This window comes from Strix uralensis, chromosome Z, assembly GCF_047716275.1.
Source record: "Strix uralensis isolate ZFMK-TIS-50842 chromosome Z, bStrUra1, whole genome shotgun sequence".
In the NCBI taxonomy this organism is placed as follows: Eukaryota; Metazoa; Chordata; class Aves; order Strigiformes; family Strigidae; genus Strix; species Strix uralensis.
This window is the reverse complement of record NC_134012.1, coordinates 9,153,849-9,170,118: the sequence shown is the minus strand read 5'-3', so window position 1 is coordinate 9,170,118 and position 16,270 is coordinate 9,153,849. Positions and strand designations below refer to the sequence as shown.

At 42.6% G+C, this 16,270-nt stretch overlaps 1 protein-coding gene across 1 annotated transcript; it reads right to left on the bottom strand.

Annotated features, from left to right (window-relative positions):
- Positions 1 to 767: 767 nt before the first annotated feature.
- On the bottom strand, positions 768 to 15,844 carry LOC141938208 (RNA polymerase II elongation factor ELL2-like). Its single transcript, XM_074856877.1, has 10 exons — positions 15,792 to 15,844; positions 15,445 to 15,608; positions 12,561 to 12,820; positions 9,719 to 9,843; positions 9,489 to 9,576; positions 7,913 to 8,471; positions 5,538 to 5,604; positions 1,975 to 2,146; positions 1,017 to 1,061; positions 768 to 878 (listed from the first exon to the last, which is right to left on the bottom strand). The coding sequence occupies exons 1-10, from the start codon at positions 15,842 to 15,844 to the stop codon at positions 768 to 770; spliced, it is 1,644 nt and encodes a 547-aa protein (XP_074712978.1).
- Positions 15,845 to 16,270: the final 426 nt, after the last annotated feature.

Sequence of the window (16,270 nt, the reverse complement as noted above, 5' to 3'; positions counted from 1 at the left end):
CAGCAACACTCGTCAGTTGTTTTAACCTGAGCGTTTGGCCTACTTAGAGTAGCAGCTTGGTTTTTTTCCCCATCGCACACGCTCACACCCACACGTTCTCGCACACACGCGGTACAAGCACACGCTTCCAGACACCGATAGGCCACGTAGTGCTTCCCAGGTGCTTCGGCAAAGCGGGAAGCAGTGCAGCTCATGATTTAACTACACTAAATATACACAACCAAACACCTTAAGGCAACCAGCCACTGCAACGGGGAGTTTAAATTGCAGGGGCGAGTTTCTTTTGTCACAAAATGCCCTGTATACTGCACATCTACGTGCCTCTTTAACCCTCCAAAACAATGTGATTTTTTTGTTTTCTGCTAATTTCTAAACCTTCTACCATTTAAGGCAAAGAGTTTGCATTAACAAGAAAGGTCAGAAAACAGCCTTACATCTATCCATCAGCATTTCAGTTTGCTACAACTTTTTCTTAATATGCGCACAACGTCATAGTAAAGGTACTGGCTCCCCAGTTATCTACTGCTAAAACTAATTCAATGGACAAACAAAAATCTTGAAGAAAAGAAGGGACCAGAAAAAGCAGCTTTAAATACACATGTAAGCAACATCAACAACAATAAAAGTAGTTAACTCTGCTAATACGGAAACTTCTGTAACAAAAAAGTTCAATGCTACCTTTTAGAATCTTAGAGAAACTAATCTTAAGTTTTAAATAAATAAGCTTCTGTCCATTCACGTGTCCTGGTCGAAGCAGGAGACTAGTGCTATAACTCTTGTTGCTGTTTGTCAAATTCCCCTACTAGTTTCTTAATGTGAGACAGCTTGCTGTGGAGATACTGGCATCTACACTTCTTTTCAAAGTAGCTGGGGCTAGACTGTAAAGATAAGATAAAAAGAAAATCATGGCATGAAAACGTTTCTGCAGAGTTGAATATTTCATGTCCTTTGCTTAAAAATACCCTTGAGCCAGGCTCAGTGATTACTACCTCCCACAAATCTGGTGTCACACATACCTCTTTTAACTTTCGGTACTCTTCAAAGACTTCCTCGCAAAGCATCTTCAAGGAAAAAACAAACAAACAAACAAACAAACATGAAGACAACATGAAGAACATTTCACTACTACCAGAAAATGCAAAAATAACCTCCCATCCCCCCACATCACCCCAAATCTGCAATTAAACGTGTAAATAGGCAACAAAAGGGGCATGTGTTTGACGATTCCCTTTGACAAGTCGCTCACGCTGCTGTCTGTTCGCAGACAGCTCAGACAGGTGGAGTTTGAGGGCTGAACAACTTTTTGCAGGGTTTTTTCAAGCTTCAAAAATCCGGGCTAGCCCACACAGGGTCTGAGGATGTATGCCCATTCTAAAAGGTTTCCCTTTGTCTAGTTGAGCAGTACCAGGGATTTTAAAATACTCCTTCTGCTCACAAATACACTTGCAATCTGACCAAAAACTAAAAAAACGCCAGCCAAGACTCCTCAGCGTGCACACAGAATTAAAGAATTCTGGTACTGAACATGAGGAATTTGTATGTCCAAATCAGAGAAGTCTGCATGGAAGGCCAGAGTATCAGTTTTTTAACACCCTTCTCTGCTAGAATCATAGCTAGCATCAGGAAGATGGGTAACCTGTGGCTGCAGGTTTAGTTAAGTGTATAAAACCATGGGAAACAGAGGGTCGGGAAAGCTTTGGCATTACAGCTGCTGGTTTCCACGCGCTACCAATCTTCTCCCCGGTCTGTGTAACAGCACCGCAGCACCCCCACGCCTCGACAGCGAGGCATGAGCCAGTCTGGCAATTCCAGCCCTGCGACCGGTTACTCAGTCTCAGATGTTCGTTTTAAAACCACGTCCATATAATTTAACAGATATATATACTGAAAGGTCTGCCTGTGCTGAAAATGTGGGCTTTTGGAAGGGATAAGAGGGAGATGAAACACAATCCTCACAGTTTTATCCTTCTTTACCTTATATTCTTTGGAACCTGGAGAAAGCATGTGCCGTTGTGCATCAAGACTCCTGAATTTCTGGCTGATACTCTCCATCTGAGCATACAAGTTCCTGTATTCATCATACTCTGCACAGAAGTCATTCTTGTAACGCTGGCGTTGCTCGTATGAGACTATGGCTGTGTATTTTCTGGTGCAAAAATAAGCACACATGCAATTTCACACCAAGGACATAATGAATATCAAGCACAGACACCCAAGCTTTAAGTCAGTTAACTACGTGACTGACTGCTTCTACAAGTAAGCACACGTGCTCCAAGGGAAAGTGTTTAGGTAATGACAGAAATCTACCATATTTCTGTGAGAGCTGTTTGCTAATATTTTACTTCTTAGAGTGTCATTCACAAGGTGCACAAGGAAGGCGTAGCATACTTAGAAAACATAAGCAATCATTCAAATATAGAAGGATCAATAAATGCATCAGCTTCAGAGAGAGAAGAGAAACTGCTAGATTATAATCTCTTTCTATGAAGGGAGAAGTTAATTAGATTATATTTACTTTTGAAAATTCACTTCCATTACATTTTTGGAAGGGACTACATTTACAGTGTTGGATGCAGTCAGATAGGCACCAATGTAGCCAAAAACCTAACAGCCAAGCATAGTTAATGATAACATTTTATTATTTTAGGGAACACCAGTTCCATTGCTGTCCATTCAACTAAGGCACTTGCAATACAGCAACACAAACAAACTGCAGAGAGGTCTGAAACAAAAAGAAAACCCATCACATCACCTCCTAAGGAGGGAAAAACCCTTAAATGCTTAAAGCCACTGAAGCGGTTGAAAGTTTCTTCATTCCCCTCTCCCTCAAATCACCAGGAGCAGATTTAACAAGGTCATTATGCAAATCCAAGATGAAGCGGGAATGCGAGTAATAGATAGGACTTCCCACCGCTGTCACACCAGTGCTTCTGGTCCTCCTAGCCTAAAGACCCTGTTCTCTTTGGGTGACGCAGGCACCTCCACACGGGGACAAATCCTTCAAACCACCTTTAGATTAATTTTAATGAGCAGTAAAACTTTAACAACTTGAAAGTCTGCACCAATGCAGATGACAACTTTGCTCAGTGATGTATCCCAGGCCAGAGGCACCTGGTTAGAGTGCTGGATGGTTTTTAAAAGAAAACTACAGGTGCCCCCCAGCATTTTGGGAAGGACCTGTGAAGCTTGTGCACAGTTACATCCCACAGCAGGAGTTGAGCACAGGAGTAGAGCCCAGCAGAGCACTCGCAATGTAGGCGTGCGCAGAGGCAAGAAATGGGGATAGAAGTGGGGAGAAAGGTGAATCTGTTTGGTTTGTCTAGCTCTTCCTTAAGCTTTGCCTAAAAAGCTTGAGTTCCTTTACTCTCAGCATCTTTCTTTAGACTAAGATGGAAAGTATCTTTATGCTAAAGCTGTGATTATACTCATGAATTATAGAGCACTTAGACAGGAAGAGAAATTGAAATAAACTACCAAAGTCCTTTAAACTGGATCAAATTGTAGGTGCTCTCAGGTTTCAATCTTTCTGTAGTGATCAGTCTGAAACAGCACACCCTAATTTTTTTCCAGGACACTGTGGCCAGTAGATTATCTGTGAGATTGCTCCAGATGTTGCTCCTTTCACAGGGAAGTCTTTGTTAAGGTTTTTAATCCCAGTCAGAACTAAACCAACTTCATGAAACCTTGCATGAAGGTTTCTTTGGGGTTTTTGGGTTTTGGTTGGTTGGTTGGTTGGTCTTTTGGTGGTGGTGGTTTTGTGTTGGTTTTTTTTTTAAACTTTTAACAGTGGCTATTGGCATCTGACTTTAATACTAGATTACATCAAATAACCTTTCTCCTCAGTATCCCTGCCCTCAGCTGAATGGGAAGCAGACAGCGGGGAGCTGGATCGCTTCATTGGCACCCAGCAGAGGCCGAGAATTAAACATCGGTTTGAGTTCTCAGCCTAACACGTGAAGCACTAAACTGCTTCCCTGCAGGGCCAGACTTATTTCAGTCTTTCCGTGGAGCATCACTTAACAGAGTAAGTGAGACGCACAGCGCTGCCATGCCGTCTGCTTCAGCACAGGCAGAAGATGCTCCGAAGTTCAAGCGCTAGGCGGAGGCCTGACCTCCCTTGCTGATGTTACTCCTCTGACAGAAGCTGCTGAACTTGGCAATTCGCAGCGTTTTAACACACTTCTCCCTCTCTCCTGCACCGCAGACACGACCATGGGCTCAGCGCCGCTGCTGCGGCTGGGCAATTGCGCTGCTAGGAAGTGTCGGGCTCGTCCTGGCTTTACCTGTCGGGGTGCTCGTTCCAACTCTGAGCACCGAAGGCCCCTCAAAACCTTCTCAAACTCATCCTTCCAACCGAGGAAAGAGCTTTAGACTGCTCCCCACTGTGCCCATCCTCCCCCAAAAAAGCGCATTTTATTAGAAATTCAGGTGGCGCTGACCACGTTATTCCACAATTATTCCGCTGCGGCCTCCTTCAACTTTCGCATTTTTAAAAAAAGGCCACCAGTAAAACAGTGGGGGAAAAGCCCAGACACTGGGCATTTGCAGAAGCTATTTCCCTGTTTTGCAACGGTAAAGACAAATCCTCCTCCTAGGAAAGTTTTGATACTGTCAAAAACTATTTAGGCAACCAAATGATTCTGGTATTAGAGGTATTTCATTTTAAAGCAAGTTCTTTAACACTTGTCACGGATGAAAAGCTTTTTTATAGAGGAGGTAAATTTCAGCTTTTTGGAAATGTCAATCTGATGTTTGACAACTTGTTCAGGAGCCAAAAGTAAACTCACCAGGAAGCCCTTCTGTAGTTTTACAGACTGCAACATGGCAGTCACTGTAGGTATGTTACCTTTCACATGCAAGTTTAATGTATTTTTATCTTGCTTTGTAGTCAAAATTAAGCAGGTAAAAGTTAAAATCTGAACTGAGGTTCTCCTGTTTTCTCTAGCTCCTTGGTCTGCATTTCTGCGGTGAAACTGGATATTTTGCTGCAGCTTCAAGTTAGCCAGTGACCATTTTACATCAAAGCTTTAGAAATAACTTTGACGGTTAACTCCCGTTAGCTCACATATAGGCTTTGTAACTCTGGACTTTAAAGTCTGCTACCTTCCCTCCCCACTTTCCACCTTAGAATGCACTAAGCAGTGAAAGTGCAGGACAGGTGTTCAAATTTATGGATTCTAGCATTCAGCTTTCCTCCTGGTTTGCCTTGCCTCTAAAAAGAAAACAGCGCAGGTTCATGTTCCTTTCTCATGGTGTTCTTGAAGAAGAATGAAATTAAATGTTTTACGTCTTCTTCTAAAGGGTATTAAAAATACTTTTTATGGCTTCTTTTCGCACCGCAATAATTAAGGGACACCCTCAGACTGTAAAACTTGCAGGTAGTTGAATGAGGCAGCTGGGTAACTTGAAGGAACTTGTCATTATTCTAAAACTACATTTTGGTCAATTCTCAATTTTGTAGCTAAACGAGAGTTTTTATAGGTGATTTTTCATCTGCTTCAATGAGTGGCAAGAAAGCTAATTGTTATTTTACTCACGTGAAGTAGTCTGGTGGTTGGCTTGCTGAAGGAGAACCTGTGGAGGCAGTGCAAGTTTCTTCAACTCCTACAGAAAAGCAGAATTTTGACACTTGCGGTAAGCAGATTTTTAATATAGCCAAACAATACCAGCTTAATGGGCTTGAAAAAGTCCTTTAGAGTTTTATTCTCACAGTAAATTACTTGGAATAAGCTCTGTAAGTTAATAATAGGGCTCACATGACCTTCTCCATAGTAGGCAGTACCGGGCTTTAGAAAGAGGGCACGGCTACTTTATTCTACAGGTTCTGCGCTACCGCAGTATTAACCCAAGGTCAGCTTTTCTTATTTGAAGACACGATGTGGCGTCTGCACAGCCGTTCAAATTATGCAGCAACAGATGTGGCTGCACAAAAGACAACAGCTTGAGATGTATCTGTATCTATGTAGATATAGCTGTATCTCAACGTCCAGGTTCCAGCAAGAAATAGAGCAGAAAGCTGAAGTTCTTTTCATGCCATGTTTTTATCCCTCCTTCCCTGCCAATTACAGATATCCAAGGTCAGATTTAATTTCAGCACTCTAAGCAGGAAAGTCAGGAGCATTGTATATAGGTTCCCGGCATTCAGGCTTCAATGACCTGCAACAAAGACTTGCTCCTCAATAACGTGGCAAAACTGGCTTTGAAAGTTATTTGCACTTGTAAATTGCTCTTTTGCTCTTTTAAACGGCATTATGAGAGCACGGTACACTTAATCTCTAGTCCCTCTTTTTAAAGGAATATTTCAGGAGCCTCCTGACTTTTTGATAAATAAGAAAAATAGCGGCCATAAGGAAAAGTTAGCTGGAACACGGAGGAACACTCAAGATCTTGGTAATCTCTCTCTGCTTTTCATCGGGGGTCTTGCAGTTAAAAAACACACAGTCCTATATATTCTTTGTTTGCTTCCACTGCCACTGCTTAAACACAGTATTTCTGCTAAAGCTCAACTGTTCTTGCAATCTCTAAGCTCTCCGAGCTTTAGGTCATGGGGAAAAAAGAACTATCATGTGATGTTCTACTCTATTCTTTTACTTTTAGTATTAAAATTATTACGCAGTACAGCAGGAGTAGAAAAAGTGGTGTAAAAATGGGAACAACATTTGAGAGAAATGCAAACAGCAATATTAACGGTCGCGGTATGTACAATACAACTTAGGTGAACAGTTTCACTGCGAGCGCTTCATTTCCAAAAATTCAGGTGTGTTTGTTGACATGGCTCAGTGTAAGCACCAACTTGAAATGCAGTGCAGATTTTTCCTTCCCTAGCTGTTCAGAATTTCGTTACTGGCATCTGCAGAAAGACCCTCACCTGTATATAAATTCATAAATATCTCAAAGCACAAATATTTGCAAAGAAATCCCAAGCCACGTGGGCACTGTGTAGTATGTCCAGGGTAAAAGTGAGAAGAGCATCTCAAAGCACCCTTGTCTACAAGCACAACAGCACTTCAGAGAGGCACCCTGCCTAGTCCAAACACGCCTCTGGGCTGTGATAGGAAAGGGCTAAACCTGACTTCTCATTTGCACGTCAAACCTCTGAAATTGGACAACACACAGACTTAACAAAGGAACTGAACTCTGCCCTACTCTCTGTGTGTGTGTGTCAAGAAATCAAGTATTCTCCGAGGGCTGCTGTTTATCTTTTCAATACCATTTTCAGTGCACACCGTTTGTACATCTTTGGAAGTAATAAATTCTGCAGATAGAGAGGAGCTCACAGCACAGTTCAGACCAAAACTCCAGCAAACCTCATGCCAGTTTATGCAGCTTTTAGGCTCTCCATGAAAAGGCAGAGGCTGATGAACCTTGCATTGTGATACGCGATGAAATACATTTAAGTCTGATCTATGTGTTTCAGTAAGCCAGCATGCCATAAACCAGTGACAGGTTTTATCTGCAGCTCGCAGACCTTAAAACTGGCTCATGGAAGAAGCAGAGTAAGTTCAGTGAACTGTCAGTTTACTGGAAATTAAGGAAAAACGAAACTCCATTCCTTGTGTTTTTCTAGTTCCTAGCTCTTCCTTTTAACCAGTTTCTGCCCTACAGCAATCCATTTCAGATTTCTTTCTAACGATTTTTGTACTACAGAGGGAGAACTCTTAAAAATGAACCAAATTCTAGATAAGCTTCCAGCAGAACAGCTTCTGCTTTTTGATGTTGTTCTGTTTGAACTAACATTTACAAGGTAATACAACAGCGGAAAACCAATATGGATTCTTCATGACCATAGAGTAGGGATAATGGCAAAGCCAAGTGAAAAAATAGACCATTTGTGTTTCCAGTCCCTCGTTTTACAGGTCTCTTTGCACCACGGTTACCCATACAGGAGTTAGGAAAAGCAGCGTATTAATACCTTCACCCGAATCCAAACAGGAGGATGTACTCAGCTCGGCAGTTTCTTCTTTTCTGAGGTTTTTCTCCTCCATGCTCACACTCACAGTGTGCTGCATCTTGCCTTCATGCTTCTCCTTACGCTCTTTTACCTTCTCGGGCAGTTGGTGAAGCTTCTTGCCTGTGGACTTAGGAGGCTTCACCTGCACCCCGGCAGGCTCTGGGATCCCCAAAGAACTCCAAGAGGTGTATTTTTGTTGCTGGTCCTCACAGGCCTTAGTGCTATTAGGACTGAAGCTGTCCATGGGCAGGTTTTGTGTCCCCTGCCCCTCAGGGGTGCTGGGGGAGGTGGAGCTGGCAGGTTTTGGCAGGTTGGAAGCGTGAAGGCGCGCCCCAGGCAGCGGGTGAGGAGCGGGAATGGAGGTGGTCGTGGGGCGGGGAGACGGCGGAGGGGCGGCAGCGGCTTTCTCCCTGAAGGCAGACAAGCGCTCTCTGAGCGGGGACGGGATTCCACTGCCCAGGCGAGAGATCCTCTTCTTTTTGTTCAGAGGACCGATGAAAGAGGAATCCAAGACCCTTTTCTGTGATAATAAAGAAAAAAACCCGTAAAAACCAGCAGAACTAAGTTTTGCTCCCGTTCTGGAAAAGGAACAGTTCTGAACTGGCAATTGTTGAAAACACATCTTTCTTCTCCAAAACTAGCTGTCAAGCGAGGAAGTACTGCAGCTACATACATGGTTTCTTTCATCCTTGGTTTCTAATTTTATGATTAACAAGTCGTTCTTCAAACCTACAGCTAAAAGGCTTTGGGAGAAAGACACTCTCTTCAGCAGCTCTAGCAAAGGCTTCACCAAAACGAGGAGGTCAGGTTGGTACCGTTTAGGCACCGATTTCCGTTCGGACACACCAGGTGAAGAGTCAGCTTTTGCTGGCACACAGCCACGCGATGTCCTAAAGCGGCCCCGAGAAGCACGCAGCGGCATGCTTCTCAGAGCGTGTGATGTGCAAAGCCGATAAGAACGGGTAAACCCCCCAGTTTTGCTGCAGTTGTTGTCCCAGCTGCTCTCCAGCTGGTTCACATCCTCTCCTCTAGCAAGCGCACGCTGCTCACGTCGATGTACAAGCGGCAGCTTGGGCCGGGAGCCCCAGGCACGGCTCTGTGCCACCCTGTTGGAATAAATCTGGGTTCTGTGGGTAGGGAGGCAGGTGGGAAGAGGTCCCTGGGACCTGCACCATTTCATGCTCTGAAAGAAAGTTAGGGAAACACAGAGGTGTGCCCTCCCTCCTCTGTGTAAATGTAAATAGCTCAGTGGTGAAAGGCTTTCTGTGCTTCCCATCTTATCTTAAGTATTTTAATAAACATTCTGAAATACAGAACACTAAATGTAGCAGCCCTTAAAGCTACGTGACTAAGTTTTTTTGCAGTCCTTGACAGTGCAACCGCCTTTAAAAGGAAGAAACGTCCAATCAAAGAGAAATGCTTCAGTTTTTCATGTGTTTAAGACAATATTAGTGCTTCACATCACAACTTTTACATCAGTGTAAAGTGTGATAAATCTTAATACACTGTAAATAATGATAAAAAAAGTACAAAATACCTGAGCATTTGATGGGCCATCTTTACTGGGAGTTACAGGAGATCCCGAATGACTGGTGCTGGGGGCATCCTCAGATGAATTTAATTTTCTGTAAGCATGACCCAACATTTCAGGTTACAAGGCAAAAAATGTCTATGTCATAGCTCTTTCATTATAGGGAAGACAGACATTCATTTCCCAGAACAAGTTTTTTAAATGGCAATTTTCCTTCCCCTAGAGACTGAACTTACCTAGAAAGTATTAACTCCAATGACTGTTTATCGATTTCATTGTATCCAGGCCAATCTTTTTGAATGTCTTTAAACAGATGATCCTTCAGACTGTAAGAATTATCCTTTGTATTCAGGCTGGCTACCTATAGGCAGACATTTAAGAAAATAAATGTTCGTGATACCTAAATGCACACTGCAGAAATAAGATTGGTACTGCAAAGTAAAATAAAAGTTGAAAACAGAATCACACACCAGTTTTCCAGGTTTTTTAGATGTGAAGATCCAAGTAGCTCTCATGTAACGAGCACCAATTTTTAAAAATGTGGTCAACTTGGGATGTAGAAATTTGAAGGTAAGAAAATCCCAAACTGCTGCAAACCTCTCTCTGCACCAGGGGTCTGTAATACAGCACTGGGAATCAAGGCAAACTATGCCAAAACTTTAAATATTCACTGCATGAAATATGCTGAGAGGCCTGTTTTGTGGGGGTTTTTGTTTGCCTTTTTTTGTTTGGGGCTTTTTGTTGTTTTGTTTTGTTTTAAGAACTGAAGAACACTATCTCCACATACAAATTCAGATTTGTTCAACTTCAGGAGGACACCTGCTGTTCTTTGGTTGTACACAGCTATACGGCAATGGCAGAGCACAGACTGTGCTTGGAACAACGCCTGTTTTCCATCATCACAGTAATGAACGCACTGTGTCGTCATTTGTCTTGAGAAACAGAACTGCTTTTCTTTCTCAAGTGCCTGAGCCACAAGAAACTGTATCTGTCTACTGAACAGTTGTACCTGATAACCTAACTAGCGCTAGACAAGTACTTCTGGTACAAAGATGAATTCTTCATCTATCCCATTAGTTTTAAGCCATATCAAAGTTTTACCAACTGGGAAAAAAGTAACTGTACTCATGTCTAACGATATTTTAGTGCTGAAATGTTTAAGGGGAGGTGTGCAGGCCAGATGTGCTCTGCCTTCTGCAGACGCAGGGTTCAGTATTGTCACGAGAGGCTTGTGTGCACGCCTCGCTCTATACCTTTGAAAATAAAATGGGCTTATAGCTTCCTTAAGAAAAATGCAAAGTATACTCAAAAGGTTAAAATGAGCTAAAAAGCCCTTGAGATCATTGACACCTAAAGTGCTGGTTTAGACTTCATCACCTGACACCTGTTCAGAGTTTCAGGGAAAACCCCCAAAACTATCTCTCTTTGCCTGACACAAAATGTGGAATAACTACTCATCAACACACCACCACCACTTTTCAGCTCAGCCTATTTTTTTTTCCTCTAAAACATGGTAAATACTGCAAATTCATGCCTGTGTCCACGTCTGTCTGTCCCCATCTAAAAAAACAATTAGAAGTAACAAAGATACCCTTAAACAGTAATTCACTTGTTAAAAACAACTAAAGCTGTATTCTAAGAGAAGCAAATCTGTGCATATCAGATCTTAGCAAGTTCAGGCTGCTGATTTTAGATTTGTACAAAAAAAACCCTCATTACAGAGCTAAGAAAAACATGAGCAAGGCTTCTCAGGGTGTAGCGTTGCTAACACGACCATTTCTGATGCAAACCAGTACCTTGAGGTACTGGTTCCTTGAGGTTCACACCACATACAGGAAACAGACTCCAGGAAAGTCTCCTTAAACATTGCCAAGCATAATGGGACAAGAGGAAGTTTTTGCACCTTTCACGCTCTAGGGAGCTGAGCTTTTAGAATTTTATAACCAACTTAAAATATAGATTGACTACTTCAATTTGTATGTAAGAACATGGCTGTCATTAAATTGTGTCTGTCTTCGGGGTGGAAAAAAAACAACTACCATCGCACTGGGGAAACAAAACAATAACACTTAACATATTCAAGGAATGAGGTTTTAGAATTCAGTGTAGGATCAACCAAAGCTGTATAAATGTTGAATTTTGCTCACTTTAAGAGGTTCCCAAACACTTTTTTCCTAGACAAGTAGGAAATATTCCTACTTCACACATTAATACGTGCCTAATTCAGCCACAGTCGGTGGGTACAGGGAGTGTTTGAAAAGTAAGGGAGGAGCCACTGCATCTTACGGTACTTTAAGAAGCCTTTTCTGAACTGTTTTTGTAGCAAATTAATAAGTGACGCTCTTGAACACGCAGCTTAAAAGTTTCACCTACACAACGTTATAGACTTACCAATAATTTTGAGGGATGCGATAAAGAAATACAGGTGGAACTTAAAGGAGCACTGGAAAAGCTACTGAATAAAAAAAAGTTTCAAGGAAGGTAAAGACACAGTCCACATGATAGCAAAGAAATAATACGCTCAAAATCGGACCACCACCTTTAGCATTTACGATTTCGCTGGAACACCCTTCCCTTGGTTGCAACTCCGACAGATCCCAAGGGAAGTCGAGTACCACTTACAGGCCACCAGCCACGTTCAAATGAAGTACTAACCTATGCGATTGCAGTTACCAAATTTCTCTTCACATAAACTCGTCACAAAAACCATGAAGTACTATGACAAACTATTTCACACAATTGAGAGAACGCACAGTCAACTTCTCTCAACTAAGCAGTCCAAGTAAAAGAGAGAGGGAAAAAATAAGACATTAGGAGAAACAAAGCTAGAAATAGTTAATATTGCCTGGCATTCTAGCAAAACAAAACCACTCGCCAAGAATTTTTTCATCTGTCTTTCCTTTCCTCACACTGACTTGCAGTTTGGGGCATCTGCATGAAGTTTATCGAAAAACTTCAACAAGAAGCATTAAGTTGTTTACTATTTTCTGATTTAAACACTGAAGTGACACAGCTCAAAATTATTTTGAAAAGAATAGCAGGAAGGAAAAATTTCTGGCACAAACTCTATGATCTCACCTGATGAAGGATCATTCCAAGGCAATTCTTGTCCTTTTGGTAGACACCATCTTTCCGCAAGCGAGTGAGTAACTCTGGTTTCTTGTAATTCTTCAGTGCCAACAAATGAATCACCCTATCCCTGTACGGCCGCCGACAAACCACATTCTGTGTGCAAGTCCTCCCTATTATGTTTGCAGGGTTCATGGGCGTTGATCTCTTCCTCACAGGCACAGGATCTGGAATTTTTTGTGGCGCTTTTCTGACCTGTGCTTTTCTTCCTGAAATAAGGGTAAAAAGAAAAAAAAAGAGAATGATGTGGGAGATTGGCAGAAGACAAGAAAGTTGTTTTAAAGACTTTACCAAGCCAGATAAACTCTAAAAATGACTTAAGTTAGCATTTCAAGATCTATAAGAATACAGGTAGCAAAGCTGCATCGAGCTGGGCATTAACAAAGAAATATTCAGTATTAAAACAACTGGGGAGTGATACCGGTAGGAGGGCTTTACTGATTATTTATATACATGGTGCTTTTATTATTTTTCCAGTTTATAAGCTCAAGCACTGAATACTCAAAATCGGGCATTTTTTTCAGGAGAGTACTCCCAAGTGTGATGCAAAGGTCTTCCATATAACTAAAGGATCCCCCGTTAATGCCTAGGGAGAACAAGTCTATACAATTAATCACATCACTGCTTAAAGAAACTACCAACACTTGGTGTTGATCACTTTTGAGCTACCATAACTTACACCACATTTTAAGCTGAAATGTTCCCCTCTTGTTAAATAACCCCAGGTTTGTCAGCAACAGTACACCCAAAATTTAACAGTTCTTGGGATCAAGGCCGGAGAAGTTTTAAAACATGGCCTGCACAGCATTTTGGATCAAACTCTACAAAAAGATGTGTTTCTCAACTGGAGGAACAATGCAAGTGTGCGCAAGCAACGCATCCAGAATTTAAAAACAACACTACCCGAGCTGAATCTCAGCTTTCCAGAAAAAGACCTGAGCTCCTTGCTCTGCTATCAGGCAGGAAAAAAAAAAAAAAAAAAAAAAAAATTATCAGAATGTTATAGAAAATCATTGTAGTAAAACCTGTTTGCAATCCAACAGAGGATGTGACACAAAGCAGCTATTTTTTTGAAACCAACAGCTCACGTTTGGTACATGAGGGACACTTAATGAGTATTGGTGAGAAAATCTGGAGCTTGCTCTCTCCATCAGACACACAGAGACTGAGCTGTGCTTAGGTACTGCTTGTCCTCAGGAGTAGCAGGAATTTGTTTCGGTTTTGCAGTGGAGGCCAAACCTTTATAACCTTGGCACCCTGCATGTTCCCTGGACTTTGCCCTTCTGGTTTTCAAGAAGAAACCTAATCATGCAAATGCACACAGTTCCATTTTTTGAACAGTGTGAACTTAGCAGTTTTAAATTGAATGCATTACAAACATCGGGACACGTTAATTTCTGTGTAGATACACACCCCGCCCCCCCCGGCACAGCTGATGGTGTAACCAGCATTCAAACAAAACACCCCCTAAAGTCATGTCTCTGAATCCCTTAAAAAGAATAATGGAGAACATAACCAAGCATTAACATGATTAACAACCGCAGTTCCTGATTTGTACTGCACGAAGCACGCTGCAGAGTCACCCCCGTGACCTACCAGCAACAAGACCTGTCCTACCTGAGCCTCCTCAACGCCAGTCTGAAACAAAAGTGCCCCCAAATATCCTAACTGTCCTACTGTCAATCTTCAGACCCCATTTATTTAATGTTAAATATTCGCTTAAGATCTATTTAAACCACCAACAGGAATCATGCAGATCATTCACATGTAAAATAGAACTTCCCCAAGGAGAAGTTTTGAAATACATGAAAGTGGCTCCTCTCACGCTTGGGTTAAAGAGCAGTTTAGACAATACAGGGGAAGCAGTCCCCACTCCATGTCCCTGTATCAACCCGTGCTGAGCTGCCTTAGTGTCAAGACCACACACACTTAGTGTTGTATCTCCAAAAAGCTGTGACAAAGCTGGCTTCAAATGCCCTGCTGAGGCAGAGCAAGCGTTGTACCATCGCTGCCAGGGATGTCCGTGCTGGCGGACGACTGCGGCCGCAGCCAAGTGAGAGCCTGTTTTACGTAATGAAGATGGATGTACCTGGTTCAGCTCGCTGCTGCGGGCAGGACCGCCGCTGCCCGTACCACTGAGTGCCTAGAAAGGGGATGCTCACCTTGCACCTCTCTGCAGCCAGCTCCAGGCTCCTCAGGAAAACGGTACTCAGAGCAGTTTAATAACAAACAATACCACCTAAATGCTTTCTGTTTTGTGGAAAATGATGAAATCCATGTTCCCATGCCAGCACTGCCTTACTTTAACTTTTTTTTTTTTTTTGAAAACCAACCATGGTCTTGTGGTAGCAGTTGCTTACTGATGGCCAAGACATAAATAAAATTTAATCAGCATTAGCAAGTGTGGAAAGCAAAGTTTTTCCTATAAAGCCTATGAACTTGTATATGAGACTTCCTCAATGTGAATTTTTTTAGATTACAAATTCAGGCTAATGACCTAGCACAGTATTTAGGTCCTCAAAAGTGCTGTCACAAAAACAAAACGTTACGTACTGAACCAGAGAATTTCAGGGCATGGGCTGGTAAAATCCCTCACCTCAGTGGTCAAAATTTCAACCAGTCAAGCGATATGGGAACGAGGAACGACTGGCAGGCTTTCTCGGGGGGAAAAAGGGCTAATGTCTGAATGCAGCACGAGCAGACTGTAACATGAGAGCAAGCTACCTACATCAGAGATCTCTGAACACACCGACTTTCCCAAGAATCCTGAAAAAATGAATTACTGAGTTTAAAAACATACAGGCATCTAGTAAAAAATGAAACACCGCCATACCTAAAAATGGCCCATCAGGTTTAATAACCTTTGCACTTCCATTGCGCAGCTCCTCTTCTGGCTGGGTCATGCACGCTTTGGTCGTCAGATAGGAATCACTTGTGGCACGTACTGTAATTTTATTCTGTATAAGTCCCAGGCAACTGAGTTGAGAGGCTCCAGAACTATAAAAACATTGGAAAAGGTTGAGCCCAAGCGCTAGTTCACGTTTAGAAGCATGGTTGTATCAGGAACTTTTAAACCTGTCTTAACAGGTGAAGAAAAATCTTTTTTCCGGTCCTGACAGCTAGCTAGGGCGTAAATCTATTCCAAATTGTCTCTGCATGTCCAAATGGTATCAGTTTTACCTGTCGGTGTGCTGTGCTTGAGAGGCAGGCTGCCCGCAGCGTTGGTGGCTCATTGTTGTAATGACTGTTGCCAGGACAACTCGGGCAGTTACACCGGCCCTGTGACGTCAGGTAGGCCCCGCCCCAGAGGCCTTCCACCAGCCGCCCGGCTCTCAGGTGGGCACATCTCTCCTCCCCTCCACCTGAGATCGTTTAAACTGGCCTAACTGTCACTGCTCTTAACGAGTACACTGTGTGGCACCCGCCATTGCAATGGCTCTGAACAGAGAGAGGATACTGGCTTTAGCTCACCCGAAAACACTTTAGCCACCCTCAAACTCCCCATCAAGCCTCCAAGAAGGGTCAAGAATCTCGTGTCTCAATTTACCACGTCATTTCTGAAAGTCGAAGCTGGACCAAGGCCCTGACCAACATTTCAAGATGATCCAGCTACAGTTTTGTCCATAGCCTAGAGCTAGGTATTGATCCCTTGTTCCGAA

Bases quoted from the DNA above. Each gene is read 5' to 3' on its own strand.
- LOC141938208 (XM_074856877.1), bottom strand. From the start codon at position 15,844: ATGAGCCACCAACGCTGCGGGCAGCCTGCCTCTCAAGCACAGCACACC. The intron at 12,821-15,444 runs GTATGGCGGTGT...CCCTTATTTCAG, and splicing joins ACCTGATGGGCCATTTTTAG to GAAGAAAAGCACAGGTCAGA. The intron at 1,062-1,974 runs GTAAAGAAGGAT...TTTTCCTTGAAG, and splicing joins CAGGTTCCAAAGAATATAAG to ATGCTTTGCGAGGAAGTCTT.